At 34.5% G+C, this 18867-nt stretch overlaps 1 protein-coding gene across 4 annotated transcripts in view; it reads right to left on the bottom strand.

The window, feature by feature from the left end:
• Window positions 1–360: 360 nt before the first annotated feature.
• LOC111515825 (uncharacterized) overlaps window positions 361–18867 on the bottom strand; it is a 192848-nt gene continuing 174341 nt past the window's right edge. For all 4 annotated transcript variants that reach the window (XM_074176891.1, XM_074176893.1, XM_074176892.1 and 1 more), the window contains exons 9-11: window positions 17580–17894; window positions 10403–10612; window positions 361–4910 (exon numbers count right to left, since the gene is read on the bottom strand). In XM_074176891.1, coding sequence (XP_074032992.1) covers window positions 4801–4910; window positions 10403–10612; window positions 17580–17894 — 635 coding nt within the window. In that variant the 3' untranslated portion in view covers window positions 361–4800. The remainder of the gene's footprint in view (window positions 4911–10402; window positions 10613–17579; window positions 17895–18867) is intronic.

The raw sequence follows: 18867 nt of genomic DNA, 5'->3' as shown, positions 1-18867 counted from the left end.
AGAAAATAATTTTTCCTTCTCGTCAAAGAGTTTTCAGAATTATAATCAAAACATTGTTGAACATTTAAAGGTTTCAACGTCTTCATTCACCTATTGACTTTTATCATTACATTACATCAACCATAACTAATACTACTACCAATTTAACCCCATGATTTTCATAAATTTTTCAGCAAAAAATTCGTGTATTATAATCTTTCCCTATCTATCAGCAAAAGAAAATTTAACAACAAAAATGTTTTTAACTCCTTAAAGTTATGACATTATTTCACTTTCGTAAGTATATATATATATATATATATATATATATATATATATATATATATATATATATATATATATATATATATATATATATATAAATGACAATGAAAATGAATTCCAGTGGCTTCTGCAATTTTTTGCCTTCTTAACCAAACCAACTATGCTATCAATAATTACTAGAGAGTTCAATTTAATCTAATTTTTACATCATTTATCAAACTAACCCACTACTAATATTCTTAACGAATTGTACATATTTATACAATTACAATGATTGCAAATCGCACAACTTTGTAAATTGGTTTATGTTCGGCTAGATATATATAGTTTGTATAAAATCTTGTTTAAAAATTTTAGCATTTTCCTTTGCTATAACATTTTCAGGTGTGAAGTGAAATTGCAAGGTAACATTTTTACTTATTTCCTCATAGTTATTACTATTTTACAGCTACTTACCTTTTATGAATACTTAATATACATACATATTCATAAAGTATGCGAAAGATTATTTTCATTCATAAAGATTCAGCTATTAGTGAATATTTCATTTTTAAATATTTATTTTCAGGAAACTTCAAAGCAAAAATATAATGGTGACCTTCATTTGGACCATTCAGTTTCAAATTTGACATTGAGTTGATATATATAAAAGTGATGGGCCTAATATAAATCCTTGGAGCACACCACAAGTGGGATCTTTTAACAGTATAAATTTTCATAAATTGTTTGCTCTGAGAATAATTTTGAAACCATTTGAAAACTCTTTTGAATAAAATATACTAAGCAGGGTTTAATGATTTTCTAAGGTCACTAATTTTTTTCCTAGTTTTTCGAAATTCATACTGAACACTGAAAAACAATTTTTCTTATGAAATATGATAAAAAAAGGTGAAATAGGGGCAACATGAATATTCATGAAGTATAGGTACAATAGAATTCATGATTTCTTTCATTCATAAAGATACAGGTATTAGTGAAAATTTCCATTTATAAATGAGGTTTTCAGGAAACTTTAGTGTAAAAATCTAATGGTGATCTTTGTTTGGACCCTTCAGTTCCAAATTTGACATTGAGTTGACATAAATCAAAGTGAAGGGCTTTATATAAATCCTTGAAGCACACCCCAAGTTATACATTTTGGAATTTTACTGCTCTGAATTTTCATGAATTGTTGTCTGTTCTGTGGATAATTGTGAAACCATTCGAAAACTTCTCTTACCCTGGGATCAACTTTAACTTCTTCGCAAAGATCTAAATATACAAAGCAGGTTTTTATGATTTTCCAAGGTCACTTCTGTATTTCTACTCCTCTGAAACTCATACTGGCCACTGGAAAACAACAGTTTTTCTCTTGAAATCTGATAAAAAAGGGTAAAAGCTTTATAATTTTAAGAAGAAAGTCATCTACTGATCGCTACCAAGAAGGTGATAGTCCTGCCTCTACAAATAATTTCTTGATTTTTCATTCGTTTCTTTTAGGATGCTCAACACTGTGATTGCTTCTTAGTAATGTATTGCTTGCTTTTTGCTTCTAATCTCATAATAACCATTATAGAAATTATTTCTTCTTCTATAACGTTGTTTCCTTCATCAGACTATTGAAGCCAATGAAGTTCACTATTATAGTCACTGAAGAATATTTTAAATGTCCATAGCTTCAAACCCTGCTTCAAATGATCTTGGGAAAAACTTTATGGTCAGCTGCTCAAAATGTCCCTTAAAAAATAGCCTTACAGACCAAGGATAAAACGCCGGTTACAAATTTAATATTGAAACATCTTTCACCAAAGGAAATACTCAACCATTTTGGAACTATTTGAAAGCGATTTTGATCTATTTTTCCACCCGTACCTTGCAATTTCACATCAACACACAAAAAAAGGTGTGACACTATGTCAAAAAGTTGAATTATATGTTTTATAATTTATTATTGAGCTTATATAAATAATACATGTCTATTGAGCAAATTTGAGAAATGTATGACAATGATTAAAAGCTCCTGCAAAGATAAAAAGCGTATGAAATCCAAAAATTATTTAGAAAGGTCTAGCATGATGAAAAATGAAAATGATAGTACTGGTCGTCTTCGATATTGATGAATGTTTCTAGATGATTCTGAGGTAAAAAGATTTTCAACTTTTTCTCGAACGACTAGTAAAAGCTAATCATATCAAAATCAAGACAAAATGTATTATTTTAAGAATGGGTAGCTGCAACAACAGGCTTCTTGATTCCCTAAGAATTCGGTGTGTCAAAAATAGTAACAATATTGTTTCAGGCGATTTTACTTCAGGAAAATATACAGGAATTTCTTATTTTGTTGTTTCATTCGTCACTATGGAAATACTGAAGAATTTAGATTGATTTATTACCTAAAATATAGTGAATGACTTGAATTTGCAACGTGTCATTCAGTTTTAGACATTGAAATTAGACAGAGCCACTGGTGTAGACATAGTATCACACCCATTATTGATAAAAACATGTTCTTGTGTATTAAAATAATTATTCTATATATAATCTTATGTATAAAATTGCGACTACACCTATCTTAAATATTATTGCTTATGAAAAAATCAAATGCAGGTAATAACAATTTAGATAAAAGTCACCGTTATAATACAAAATAACTGTAGTATTGCTTCTGGTTACCAAAAATATCACCTTATCATAAATAAGCAAATGTTTGTGCAAAAATACATATCTTATTGCAAGCATTTTATATTTTTCTTGAATAAAATGCTATATTTATTTCGAATCTGTTAAATTATTGTTGAACATTGATTGTATACAAAGTCAACATGAAACTGTTGATTGATATGTTTAAAGAGAAATCAAATGAGTGCAACTTAAAAAATAGAGCAGTGAGATGATATCAAATAAAAAATAGACAAAAATTAAATTGCAATTATACAATGTGCACAATCATGAATGATGTCATTTTAAATATTTAGAGAAATATATAAATACATTTTCGAAATCGACAAAAGAAGAGAAAAGATTGTGAATTATCCATCAGTTGAAAAATAGATTTTTGAGAACGTATATTGGTCAAACGAGAAAGTTCAGTGATCATTCAGCCTTTTAAGAACAAACTTGTAAATTAAAAGTTCTTAAATAGATCACTTTCTAAAACTTACTGATATGCAAAAATTTTTTAGCTTTAAATCATTGATTGCTACGTGATCATCAATAATACAGTAATATCGAGTTCATGTTGACCTTGAGACCACTAAGATCAACTACTAAACAAATTATTCATGTAATCAGAATGTGTTAAACCACTACAGCTACTTATGGTACCTACTTCTATTATAAACACATGGGATATTATTCTACTATCGGTACTATATTGTATTAATCACAGTTTAAAGTATATACTTATACTTGCACGATTTTTTATACACAATTTAGAAATTAGAAAGTATTCAAATGTCAACGATTGGTCGAAAGAGCCAAAATATTAATTCTCTCATCATTTTTCGGCGAAAATAATACCACAACAACCACTCTGCTGTTTTTGACTGATCTCAAGAATTTCAACTAAAGAGAAAAAATCAATCTATTTTTTCAGTTCTAACTATGATTTGTTGAAATTTGCTAAATGGAAAGTCTTGAAATTTCAATTAAACTTATTCAAGTATATGATCAGTCATTTAGCCACCAAGATTTAGCCAAAGCCTCGGTAGATAATAATATTATCTTGAGGTGGATTAAAGGACACGACAGGAGTGAACGTAATCACATTGCCGACTTTTTAGGTAAGGAAGCGGCTGGACTAAGAATTTTAGGACCCAGTGGCACCCACGGCCTGATGACTGACAATTGCGGAACCAGCCAAACTTTACACCCATGCTCAATCCCTAAAGAGATGGGATGAAATCAAAGAATGCAATCTTGCCATGGTCACCCTAGGCGACCCTGGAAAGTTGGCGAATAAGAAATATCTGGCGATGACAGGTAAAAATCTACTCTTAGCAGTAGGATTTCTGACTGGCCACTGTCAACTAAGGAAACACCTCCATAATATGGGGTTAGTGGACACAGCTCTATGCAGGATGTGTGAACAGGAAGATGAAACTGTCAGGCATATCCTATGCGAGTGTCCGGAGTTATCGTCAATAAGATAGTGTATGTTCGGCAAGTCTTTGCCTACACCTGCCGACATAAAGGAGATGTCTTCTAGTTACCTGTCCACCTTCCTGGAAAGGACAGGTTGGACGATGACCTAAGAGGACACCTCCTCGGAAGGATGTACAATGGGTCACATGTGGCCTAAGTGCTTTATAGATACAGATACAGAACCAGTCATTCAACTTTCAATGTCAGGTTTTTAGTGAATCTGTGAACTAAGTGTGTACCACAAAGTAACATTCTGTGGCCACATGAAACTAAATGTTCAGCGGTGAGTGGTATTTTTCAAGTTTGAACCATATTCAATATATCATACTTTCAAATTTCTCGAGTACAAATACACAACCGTTTTAACCATTACAGTCTCATAATTAAGTTATTCCTAAGTCATGTATCTGTTGATCATCTTGGATAGATCGCTCTGAGTGATACAGTGAGGCATACAACAGACCAGATGAGCCAAGCACTGTGTGAATGTGCACGTATTGAAGAATTTGTCTCGACGCATTTCCCTGAAAAAAAAAGTGTGGAATCATTCATCATCAATTACACAATCATCACTAATTCAACGGCTGAATAGTATATAGGTTAATTTTCATTTTTATGTCCCCTTCAAAAGTAGGAGTCTTTCAAATTAAACAAGATTCCTATGGCTGGGATTTAACCAAATAAGCGAATGAATTGCATTACATAATATCATCTATGACATGCGTAGATCAAACTTATTCGTCACATAACGTCGTAGTTTCATGAATGAATTGAGTGCTTCATATTATAATGTTATCCAGATTTGGTGCTGAAGAGGCAATAAGTTCAGCAAGTATCTTATGCCGAAACATTGCATGTCCACCAGTGAGGATGACAGTGTTCCATGTAAGTGAAATTTTACCTCATTCATTACTATATTGCATAGTAATCCTTTGAATGATATCTGATTCAACTCCATTACGAATGTTTGAAATACAAACTGAATGGGGAAAAGTGTTTTTGTATAATTCATTATTCATATTATGAGAGTATTTCATTCGAGAGTTTTTTTCCATGTAATTGAATGTTTAAGTTACTTCTTTGCATAATCTACACAGAAACTATCGATAGTTTCTGAAATATTTCAATTATCGATACTATCGATAGTTCACTGATTATCGTGAAATAGTAAACTTAGTTGTCACACTTGTCACTTTCTAATTTCACATTGACAACTGACAGTTGAATTTGACTGAAAGTCAAAATATAACATAATCTCAAATGTTTTCAAAAATTTACGATTTTTTATTATAAAAGATGAGAAAATTTGTCGTTTCGATTTACACTGTATTTTAAAACGGTTTGAAATGAGAATATATCGTTTTTCTCCAAAATCTACAACTGAAAAACTCTCCGATTCAATTCGCATGGTACTTCCTCAAAACATATGGAATAGTCGATAATTTATCGATAGTATCGAGTGTTTTTGATCAACACTACCGATTAATCTATCAAACCTACTATCTACCTCTAGCCAAAACCCTTCTTTCCCATTTCAGACTATAATCATGCCATTTGGCTTCAATAATGCACCGACTACTTTTCAAACGATCATGTTATGACACTTGATTTTGAATGAAATGGGTGCCAAAAATATTCGTATTCATTGTATGAGCAAATTGTTTTTCGAAACGATAGAAAATCAACCAGACAAACGCATTAGAAAAAAATGAGTTCGAATTTGAAGTATTAACGTATACGTTGATATCGGGGTATTGCTTAGTGAGGAAATGTATGTTCTATAATTGTTATTTTGACAGTTGAAATGATGCTCGCAACTGCTGCAAATTTAGGTGACCTTCTATCGTATGTCACCCATATTTGGAATAACGCAATCGCGAAAAATGGAAAGTCAAGAGCTGTTGCTTTTGATATTATTTAGGCCTTTGACCGTGTGTGGCATGTGGCTTTGCTGGCCGAACTTTGATGCTATGGCTTGTCGAATCATTTTTGTGTATGGCTCTTCAGCTTCCTGAAAAAACCTTCCTTGCAAGTGGCCGTCGATGGATATCTCTCGAATACTTTTACCATCAATGCTGGTGTTCCCCAGGGATTCATATTGTCTCCAACCCTCTTTCTATTGTTCATCAACGACTTATTGGAAAAAAACAAGAATCCAATATATTGCTTTGCTGACGACAGCACACTTGTCTCGTCATTTCATTTGGAATTCAGGACATCGGCTACGGAGGCACATCTTCACCGGCAGCAGGAGGTTGCATATCTTAATGAGGATCTACAAGTTATTTCTATTTGGGGTGAAAGTAACCAGGTTTAATTCAATGCCACAAAAACCCAGGCATCCGTTTTCTCCAAGAAGATGAATGTCTCTGAACCGGATATAATAATGTCAGGTCAGACAATTCCGCTTTCTGCTTCGATAGGTTTGTTGAGGGTTAAAATGGACACCAATATGTCTTGACATGTCGCTGGAATTGCAAAGGCTGCTTCTCAAAAGCTTGGAACACTGTTTCAAACCAGAAAACTGTACATACCTCAGCAGCTTTTGATGCCTCATAATGCTCAGATGAGACCTTTGGAGTATTGTTCTCATATATGGAGCTCAGCCCCAAACATACTTTGAAGCTGCTGGATTCCAAACAGAAAAGAGCCATACGTCTAATTGGAGACGCGAACATCACTTGCAACCTTGATAGTCTAGCTAGAACATCGAAGAAAGGTTGTAGATTTGTCTCTCTTCTATAAATACTTTCACGGGAAGTGAGTTGGCATATTTGATTCCAATAAGAGCGGTACATATCAGAAATACGCGACGAACTGTGACTGCTCATCGTTTTCAGGATCAACTCAGTACACCTCAAACTTCACTGTTTAAGAACTCTTTCATTTAGAGAACTTCGTTTATGTGGAACATAAACATTTTTCCAAATGGATTCAATCTTCAGCGACTCGAATTCAATGTAAATCACTTATTTCGCACAGGCACCGCTCTAAGAGCGCCTTAAGGATTTTCCTGAAGTGATCTGGGCAAAGACGGTGACGAATTTCCAGTCGAGGTATTTTTACAAAAAATTTTGTATTTCAAGAATGGAAACAGACTGATTTATGAAACGTTAGCCCTTTCTAAAGGAAAGTTGAGTATATCAATTGTCTCTTCCATTGAATTTTCTTATTTGACAGGCAAAATTTATAAATTTAGCAAGTTTCTGACTATTCAGAGGCATAAATTACGTAGTAACTTCTCGGGATCAACTTTTGATTTAGATTTATGAATTTATCAAATTATTCAGGGTTGAGGTTCTTATAACACCAAGAAACAATGACGCTTCTATGAAAAACTGATGACTGCTACGAATATTCGTTGACATATATTAACGATAGAGTATCCACCCTGATTCAAACGATTGGTATGACATTGAGTTTGGAAACGAACCGAACGAACTTCAATAACTCCATTCCTATACACTCTCTGAAATTATCTGATCTATCTCGTTACCCAACAACAAAGAACCGAATAGGGATGCGCGAATGAACCTTTGTCATCACTCACACTCCGAACAATGGTACAATGAATATTGTGTAGTGAGTTACTGACATTTAAAAATTCTTTTTGAAATCGTGGAAACACGGTCACAGCCATAAATTAGTTGTGAGAGTGCCGATATTTCTGTCGCAACCCCTAACATGTAGCTGGATAATGGCCAATTGCCAGCCATGTAGAACGCATTCGAGCATTTTACCCTATTCGTTGATATCAGAGACAAAACTGATGGAAGATACATGGATGGTGAAATTGAAACAATAGAGTAGCTTTTATTTCCATCTCAATTGAGATATTCATTGACGTTACATCGCCATATTCTGAGATAGAGACTACTACTTTGCTATGTGGGACTAGATGGATATACCTTTCGAGAAGGTATTGATATGAAATAACCATGTGTTTTGAATAGGAAACAATAACAAATAAGAACCGGCTCAGTTTATATCTGAGTTTGCATTAGCTGAAAATGGACTAACTTTTGTTGTACAAAGTTAACGAAGCAATACAGGGTGTTCCTAAACATCGTGCACATACGAAAGGGGGTAATTCTTTGGCTTATTTCATAACTACAAGTTCATATAAACATAGGTCCGCAAACGCTTCGTTACCGATTTACAGGGTGTTGAAATTTCAATGTTTTTCTTGTTATTTCTTTGGAGCTCCTGCTCGAGATATTGAGCTCAAATTTGGAATCTAGATTGCGTTATAGGGCATACATTAGTGGGTTTTGTCAGATGGTTGTTGATTCTACAAGGTGATATTTTTTCAGGAGTCATGTTCCATTTTCTCCCCCTGAACTTTTTTACTGTACGCCGCTGGTAGATTCTAAAATACAGAATGAATTTTCCGTTTTATTTGGAAACTTTTTTGTTTAGAAACTCTTTTCGTTTCTGCGACCGTTATCGAGAAAAAAATTAAAGATTTTTTGTAATACAGTCTATGTATTACTCAAGTGTGATATTTATTTATAAAATAACCAGAAATTTATTACCAAAATATTTTGATTCCTTCATTACGTACAATAATCAATCAGTGAGTAAGTCAGTCAGTGAGCCAGAGAGTCAGTCGGTGTGTCAGTCGGTGAGTCAGACTGTCAGTCAGTGAGTGAGAACGTTAGTGAGTTAAGGCGAATCCGTCAATGAACAAATCAGTCAGTCAATTAACGACTCCATCTGTCAGTCAGTTAGTGAGTCAGTGAGAGAGTCAGTTAGAGAGTCCGTAAGTCAGTCAGTGAGCGAGTCAGTCTGTCAGTCAATCTGTCAGTCAGTGAGTTAGTGTGTCAGCCAATGAGTCAGTTGATGAGTCTGACAGTCAGTAAGTCAGTGATTCAGTCTGTCAGTTAGTCAGTCTGCCAGTCAGTGGGTCAATCAGTCAGTAAGTGAGTCAGTATGTCAGCCAGTCAGCGATTTAGCCTGTTAGTCATCCAGTCAGTGAGTCTGACAGACAGAGCTTCACACTGCAAATATGTCAGATAGTCAGCGAGTCAAGTCTGTCGATCAGTCAGTCAGTCTGTCAATCCGTGAGTCAGTGAATCAGTCTGTGAGTTACTCAGTGAGTTAGTCAGCGAGTCATACAGTCATTCAATCAGTAAATATGTAACTCAGTCAGTCAGTGAGTCAGTCTGCCTGTGACTCAAGTGAGATACTCAGTGAGTCAGTCAGTATATACATTAGCCAGTCAACCTGTCAGTGAGTCTACCGGTGAGTCAGCTAGTGAGTCAGTCGGTGAATCAGTGAGCGAGTCAGTGAGCCTGTAAGTCAGTAAGTTACTCAGTGAGTCAGTCAGTCAGTTGGTGAGTCAGTCAGTTGTTTAGTCAGTGGTCAGTGCCTCAGTCAGTCAGTGGTTACTGACTCTGTCAGTGAGTCATTTTGAAGGTCAGTAGGTCAGTCTATCAGTCAGTGTGTGAGTCAGTCAGTGAGTCAGTGAGTGAGCTAGTCAGTTGATCAGTCTGTCAGTCTGTCAGTCAGTCTGTCAGTCAGTCTGTCAGTCTGTCAGTCAGTCAGTCTGTCAGTCAGTCAGTATGTCAGTCAGTTAGTGAGTCAATCAGTGACTCAGTCGGTGAGTAAGTCTGTCAGCGAGTCAATCAGCTAGGTCAGTGAGTCCGCCAGTCAATAATGGATCAAAATTTGCAACAACATAAAAATTGTTACTGAATTTCAGATGCTGGCACAAGTGTATTATATCTGAAGCGAAATTCTTTGAAGGGGACAAAGTGGAAATCGATGAATGAATAAATATTTTTTGAGGAAAATTAATTGACCTCATTTTTAAACAGAAAACGTACTTATTGAATAAATATTGTGATGAGTGGTTGCTTGGTATCGGATAATTCATTGCCTCTTGGTTGATGATACCTTAGAATAATTCTTAGAATTTCTTAAATTAAATTCGAATACACCAAATCGAAATAAAGAATCTAATAATCAAGAAGTTTATTTTCAAATATCCTTGCAATGGATCATTGATACTGACCTGTACTGCTGATATTGAAAATGAGTTCTCCAGTAACTCCTGGCTTCACCAGTCGATTACAGTTATCTGCCGATGTGGAAAACATCACTCCAGATATCGACTCTTTGTAAATGAAACAATACCTCCTTGCTCCGTGTGAAGATCTGCTCACTGGCGTGGTTATCAGGAAATTTGTTCCATTCTCTTCCCATCTACCGTGACACGAATAAGCTGAAAACAATTCGATAAGTATATTTATACGATAAAACGCTGAATACGGCCTGACAAAGTTATTATAGATTGCCAGCCATACTGAATTTTTGAGGGGTCATATAGTTATTGAATACGATTGAATTAAATCGTCCAAACTCTGGGTTTAGGTTGTTAATTGATTTTATATGTCGTGTACCTTAATATAATTCTAAGGACTTGGAAGAATATCAACATTACTTATATTTGGTCAAGATACACACTAACTACTTGACCTAATTCATATTTGTCAATGTTTTAATATCTATTATTCGCGGGATTTCCAGTTGTACTCGTGGTTATTTCATCGTCCTATTACAAATATTTAGTTCACGATTCAATGAAGACGATTTCGACCCTGTGAGATAATAAAGGAACGTGGCAAAATAATTCTTTGCGAACCGACTAGATTTCCCCGATGAAATCTTATGTTTGAATGGGTAAAATGACGATATTGGGCTTATGAGAATCAATATTGGAAAATGGAGGCTCATATGTAACTTATTGACCAGAGTAGTTGAAACCTCAATATTGAGATCATGTTCTATTGAAGGTTCTTCGACTTGAAAAATTCGCTGTTTGTATTTATTCATCAATTTTTATTGTGCCTCCTTCAAAGTAGCCCCCCTTAGATATAAAACATGTGAGCCAGCATTTTTTCCAATCTTCAAAGCAGATCTGATATGCACTCTTTCATATGTCCTTGAGCTCTTTCAGCGATTCGATTTTCATGTCTTCAGTTATCGCAAAACTGCTTTCTTTCATGGGTCTATTCTATCTTGAGAATAAGAAGAAGTCGAGAGGGTGAATACGGTGGCTGTAGCATGATCACGGTCTTGTTTTCAGCGAGAACATTACAATCAAGTAATGACGAGTGAGCAAAAGCAAAAACCATTATTTGTGTTTCCACAATACTGGACGTTGTCTTTGTATTGCTTCTCGCAAGCGGCGCATTACTTCAAGATAATACCGTTATCATGCCTCAGCCACCGTATTCACCAGATTTCTCCCCCTGGGATTTTTTCTGTTTCTAAAATTGAAGAGACCCATGAAAACACGGCGTTTGTGACGATTAAGGAGATAAAAGCCGAATCGCTGAAAGCTCAAAGACATATCCGAATTGCTTTGAGGATTGAAAAAACCGTTGACACAAGTGTACTATATCTGAAGGGGAATACTTTGAAGGGACAAAATAGAAATTGATGAATAAATAATTATTTTTTGGAAAAATGAAAATTCACTTTATTTTTTGAACAAACCTCGTATAGTTTACGAAGAAGTATTGCCTATGAACAACTGCATCTCTTTTCAATAATTGAATAATGAAAATTCGAGACGATTTTTGATTAGTATAACATTCAAAATATAGATGAGATTGATTTGAAACGACTTTTTTGGAAAACATTCTCAATATTTTTTTAAAATAGTGAATTTTTCATTGAAGTCAAACCTACGCCATGCTGTGTTCGAGAGTATAATACGTCTTTCGAAGGAAGCTTCACACGATGAAAAAAACTTTAACGAAAAAGTTACAGGGTTAGTCAAAGTTCAAGCGACACATTCTGTACCTGATTTTGACAATATTCTAAATATAGGTGTTTCGGAAGATTTCAAACAACTTTGCCAACAACCCGCTAAGGTTTGTTAAGTTATTTTTTGTCTATAAAAGCGACAAAAAATGTCAGTACGACAGCCGTTATTGGAGTGACACCAACCCTCACGTTTTCCGGGAAATACATACCCAATATCCAGAAGAAATTAACGTTTGGGCAGGAATATTGGGAAACCATATTGTAGGACCTCTATTTATTGATAAAAATTTAACAGAGGAACTGTATTTGAATATGTTGGAAACTGCTGTTGACTCTCTCATCATTGAAATCGTCGAAGCGAATCCTAATGAATTCGATATGGATATTGTATTCCAACAAGATGAAGCACCACCACATTACTCCTGATAAGTGAGAAACTATTTGGATACTACTTTTCCCGGTCATTGGGTTGGCCGTCGAGGTCCTACAGATTGGCCTGCCCGCTCGCCAGATTTGACACCTTTGGACTTTTTTTATGGGGCTATATGAAGCAAAAGGTTTACGAAACTGAACCTACTTCAATATTGGATATACGGCAGAGAATAATAAATATTTGTAGAGATATTGACGTTACTGTGTTCGAAAATGTTCGGCGTGAAATATCGGATAGGGTGTTCATGTGTCAAGAAGTTCAAGGCAACCATTTCGAGCATCTTCTGAACTGACCTCAAGCTTATTACCTTATATTATGTAGTTAAATGTCAATGTATTCAGGCAATTACTAAAAGTTCCGCCATTTTTTAGTAATGGAAGATATTAATATTATATTCTAGGGTTATGAAGCATTTATCAGGAGCTTCAAAAAGATGTGTCACAAGACACCCCTTTCTATTAAATTTTTTTCCCAAATGGCGCCCAGTCGCCATCTTAAAATTTTTATCTGTCAATTTTCCTTTAGAATGAAGTAACCATGCATTAATTTCATTATTCCGAATTTCAATTTTTTGAGTTGACCCGTTCAAAACATAAAAGGAGGTGGGACATTAAAGAAATGCACTGTATATCACCCTGTATAGCAGCGGCAGCTCGTCAGAGGAGGCCAGGGAGGCTTGCCTCCTCTGCTTAAAAGATATTGACAAATAATTATGATTATTTTTTTCTAAAAATGCTTGGATATCATTACTTTACCATTAATTTTTAATATAAATACATAATATGCCCGAAAAAACACTATCACTCACTACGTAGTACGTATCACACTGTATCCTGCATCAACAAAATTCAAACGCACCGCCCATGAACGCATAACGAATAAACTATCAACCCGAAATAATAAATGCCATACGTTGCAAGGGAGCCAAGCCTCCGACCGCTTTAAAAAACACAGGCTCCTCGAGACCGATCCAACCAGCGACATACGTATTTGCAATTTCAGTTGCAGAAATTATAGCGTCAGAGAGTCAGAAGAGGCTTGCCTCCAGTTGGTCACCGTTAGTGTATGAATGCGTTTGTTTTCTATTTAATTATTCGGAAGGGATACCGTGACGGACCGGGACTAAAAAATATCTCGGTAAATCGTGTTTCTTGATAATATTTGTTATTTATGTATAAAACAAGCAGTATTATATTATAGCAGTGCTTTTTGGTAATATTTTCAATGTGTTTTTAAAGTGTTTTCCTTCAATTTCGAGGTATTTTCAGGTTTTCACTTTTCGGTAAGTTGTTTTTTCATTTATTATGGATAAGTTGGACGAAATTAAAAAATCTGACGATATAGTCGATTGGTTGCTGACGAATAATTTTAAGTCTTTATCTTATGATAATAAATTTCACATTATTAAAACTCTGGGAAGGCCTCAACCAAATTTGATTTCAATTAAATCGTCAGATAATCGACAAAATCGTGGATTCAATATTAGTTGGTACGATAAATGCGATTGGTTAACCGGCTCCATTAAACGAGAAAAACTTTTTTGTTGGCTCTGTGTTTTATTTTCCGTACAAACCGAATACCAAACACGGTCTAAAATAGGATACTCCGATTTAAAAAAATTACCTCGTGTTATGGGGCAAATATGATTCACAATTTTGCACTGTTTTAAACGGTAGCGTTTTTTCGGACACCTCAAAAATCATCTTATTATAGACAGTGTGGCATACTTTATTAAGGAAAATATAAGCAAGGAGATGTAAAGTGTTTCTTTTTTTGCATGGGAAATTGATGAAACTACCGATATTACCTGTACATCACAACTTTCAATCGTTTTTAGATATGTCAATGTAGTTAATGTAGTTAGTAGAACGTTTTTTGGGTTTTCATGATGTTTCATCTGGGCGCACAGCTGACGATTTGTTCAATTTTTTAATTCCTACGTATGACACCTATAATTTTAGGCAAAAGTCAATTGCGCAAACCTATGATGGGGCTGCGGTCATGGCCGGCCATTTAAATGGTTTACTAACTAACGTATTCTAAAAACACTTACAAACACTTACAAAAACGCAACACGTGTTTCGCCATACAATGGCTTCCTCGGGCGTGTCTTAATAACTAATTCTACACATTAAATGCTATATATACCTTATTCTACAATTTGAGGTACCCGAATTTCAAGTACCTGAATTTCAAGTACCTGAATTTCAAGTACCTGTATTTCAAGTACCTGTTTTTTTACCTAAGTTTGTAATGAATTTAATTACCTGAGCTTATGTTCCATTTTCCACATTTGAAAAAATATTCAGTAACAGAGAGTTATTTAATTCTAATTGATTTTTCAGTAAATTACCCGAATTCCTGAATCTATTGATTTCTAAACATTCTAGAAGATTGAGTTTCAAACTCTTCTCTTCTAAATGTAACATATCGTATTCCTGATTGAACTCATGTCCTTCTGCTAATAGGTGGTTTGCAAATGTGGAATTGGTCTTTCTATTTATAAAACTGCTTCTATGCTCTGTAATTCTTTGGGAAAATGTTCTTCTAGTTTGGCCAATATACAGTTTTGGACCAGAGCCCCAAGTCAGCTTATATACTCCTGATCTATCCAACAACGAAGTTTTGTTTTTATTGTTTTTAATAAATTTACTTAGATTATTATTCGTTCTGTAAGCCACGTTTACGCCTTCTTTCTTCAAAAAACCGGCGATATTCCTGTTTACAAACTAAAATAAAGTCCATAGCTCCTCATGCACTTTTTACGCATTGTCATGCCCATGCCCAACTTTAGTATTAAGCAAAGCGTGCAACAACATAAAAATTTTCGCGCCTCCGGTGGGCTTTTCTGTGTGTATATAGTCTATATGACTTAAGCTTCCTCTGTTCTCCAATGCACGAGCCGTCACTGCTGTATAGTGAATCAATTTCGATAACAACACAAATTGAATATACCTATCCGAGGATTTTTCATCAATAAGATGAGTTTGGCAGAAAATAATTTATTCCAACCTTCACGTACTTACAAACTATGCAAAGGAAAAAGCGGAATGTATGGAGCGGAATAAAATCGAAACCGCAGCGAGTTAGCAATTTAATATCGATGACGCCGCCTTCAAAACTTTCATATTGTTGGCTTATTGAAATGAGATGGAGTTTCGCGAATTTTTCAATCGACATTTCCAGTAGTAAAAACTCCGCATCTGCGATATTAAATGAAGCAGCCATGGCTACATTGAAGTCGACATGCACCAATTTAAACTTCTGAAATATGATGATTTACTATTCAGCTGATTCACAAATTTCTTAACGGTAGACAGTTCGACGTAGCTTTTGACGATCCAATGTTATTTACTATGGTAGATTCATTGATTTAGATGATGTATTTACTGAATTAATTGAGAGAAATATAACGGTGATGTTTTTTTTTGATTTTTCAAAGTCGTTTTATATTATTAATCACAATTATCTTGCGACGAAACTGCAATATTTCAGCTTTTTAAGTGATTCTTAAAATCAATGGGAAGTGTATTCCTCGGAAAAATTGCCCCTATGATATGGGTACAATACGAAAAAACATATAAATTCACTCTTAATCCAATTGAAATCGAAATTTTGAGATAAAAGTCGTAATCTCAAGATTAAAGTCGAAATTTTTGAGAATCAAATGAAAAACAAACTCTGAATTTCGACTTTGAACTGTGAATTTCCACTTTGAACTTGGAATTTCGACTTAAAACTGGAAATTGTGACTTCGAACTCGAAATTTCGATTTCAATCTCGAAATTTAGACTCGGAATTTCGACTTCAATCCTGAAATATGAACAATATTCTCGAAATTACGTCGTTGAACTCGAATTTTCGACTTTGAACTCTGATTTTCGACTTTGAAATGTGAATTTCTACTTTGAACTCGGAAGTTCGACTTCAAACTTGAAATTTTGACTTTGAACTCGGAATTTCAACTTCAATCTCGAAATATTGAATTTAATCTTGAAATTACCACTTTTAACTCGAAATTTTGACTTCAATCCAAAGTTTTGATTTCAAACTCGAAATTTCGACTTTAATTTTGACATTCATCTCGAAATTACGTCATTGAACTTGAAATTTCAAATTTGAACTCGGAATTTCGACTTGAAACTCGAAATTTAGACTTTATTCTCGAAGTTTTGACTATGAACTCGAAATTTCGACCTTGAACTTGGAGTTTCGACTTCAAATTCGCAATTTAGACTCTAAACTCAAAATATAGACTTTGAATTCGGAATTTTGACTTGAAATATTGACAATAATCTCAAATTAATGTCTTCAAACTCGAAATTTCGACTTTGAACTCGGAATTTCAACTTTGAACTCGAAATTTCGACTTCAAACTCGAAATTCAGACTTTATACTCGAAAATTAGACTTTACACTCGAAATTTAGACTCTGAACTCGGATTTTCGACTTTGGACTCGAAATTTCGACTTCAAACTTGAAATATTGACATTAATTTCGAAATAACGTCTTTGATCTCGAAAATGTGACTTTGAACTCTGAATTTCGACTTTGAACTCTGAATTTCGACTTTGAACTCGGAATTTCGACTTTGAACTAGAAATTCAGAATGTAATCTCGAAATTTCGACTTTGAACTCGGAATTTCGACTTTGAACTCGAAATTTCGACTTTAAACTCGAAATTCAAACTTTTAATTCGGAATTTCGACTTTGAGCGCGAAATTTCGACTTGCATCTTGAAATATTGACTTTATTCTCAAAATTACCACTTCAAATTCGAAATTTGACTTTGATTTTGAAATTTCGACTGTCCACTCAATATTTCGGGATTGAAGTCGAAGTTTCGAGATCAAAGTCGAGATTTCTGAGAAACAAAAAAAAAACAAATATGTGGCCCTTCTACACTTGCGTGGGATACGAGTATAAATAACTTTTCAATTACTATGAACACAAAGTCTGAAGCTAAAACACACAACGACTCACTTGTTATCAAATCAGGCACCGAGCAGTCCGTCCTGAACTCCATGGTATCGTAACTGATACAGCCGATGACGAGATTTGTGAAACCGTTACTATCACAGTCAAAATTTTCGTCGACGCGCTTCACTCTTTTTGAACGGCTCGAATCTCCGACGAAGGCTGATTTCATGGAGTTGCGGAGGTAGAAGTCCGAATCGAAGTACCTGGTGTCGGGAACCTGGGCTAGTCTGTTGGTGTGAGGGTCCTGCTTGCTCTGGATCAGGTTCTGCACCTCGAATTTGCCCAGGTATGGACACGTACGGGTCTCTGGAGTAGTCGCTGAAATTGAGAGAAAGGAAAATTGAAATCTTTATTTAATAATGTGAAAATAGTATATGGTCCCAATCTTCTTCAAGCTGACAAGAATATATTAAAAAAGTTACAGAATTCATGTGTGAGGCTGATAATTGGAACAAAAAGACGCGACCATATATCACACCATTTGAAAGATATCGGATGGCTTAATATGGAGTCGCGACGCATTCTACATTCTACTGCTTGTTTCATAAACTAATCAATTACAAGAAACCAAGTTATCTTTATAGAAAAATCAGTTACAGGACGGACGTACACAACCTCGATCTTCGAATCCGGAATCAGCTTACCACACCAAAACATAAAACCTTTCAATTCAGAGGCTCTTTTTCATTTTTTCTACTCAAGGCACTCCTCAAACTGTTTGAGGAGTGCCTAGAAGATGACAGTACTACTAACTGTCGAAAGCGCTCGCAGATAATTAATAGAAGATATAAGGCTTCAAATACTTTTTGTAAAATTTAATATTGAAATACTGAAAATAAAGGAAAATTTGTTGCATCATATCGTTCAATATATATATATATATATATATATATATATATATATATATATATATATATATATATATATATATGATGAGCTGTTTTCTCGGGTTTCGCTCCGTGTTCTGTGTATTTTCTCCCCATAAGGATTATTTTCACAACGTTTCGGCAAAGTCTCATTTGCCATCTTCTGGTGATATCTGGTTTTTTCAACTAGACCAGATATCACCAGAATGAGACTTTGCCGAAACGTTGTGAAAATAATCCTTATGGGGAGAAAATACACAGAACACGGAGCGAAACCCGAGAAAACAGCTCATCATACTTTATCCGTGAGAATCTTCGAGTTAACATATATATATATATATATATATATATATATATATATATATATATATATATATATATATATATATATATATATATATATATATATATATATATATATATAT

The sequence above is a fragment of the Leptinotarsa decemlineata genome, unplaced genomic scaffold, assembly GCF_025532065.1.
Source record: "Leptinotarsa decemlineata unplaced genomic scaffold, Ldec_3_MD MMD2_tig00002082_RagTag_RagTag, whole genome shotgun sequence".
NCBI classification, from domain to species: domain Eukaryota; kingdom Metazoa; phylum Arthropoda; class Insecta; order Coleoptera; family Chrysomelidae; genus Leptinotarsa; species Leptinotarsa decemlineata.
This window is presented reverse-complemented; position numbering and strand designations above follow the sequence as displayed.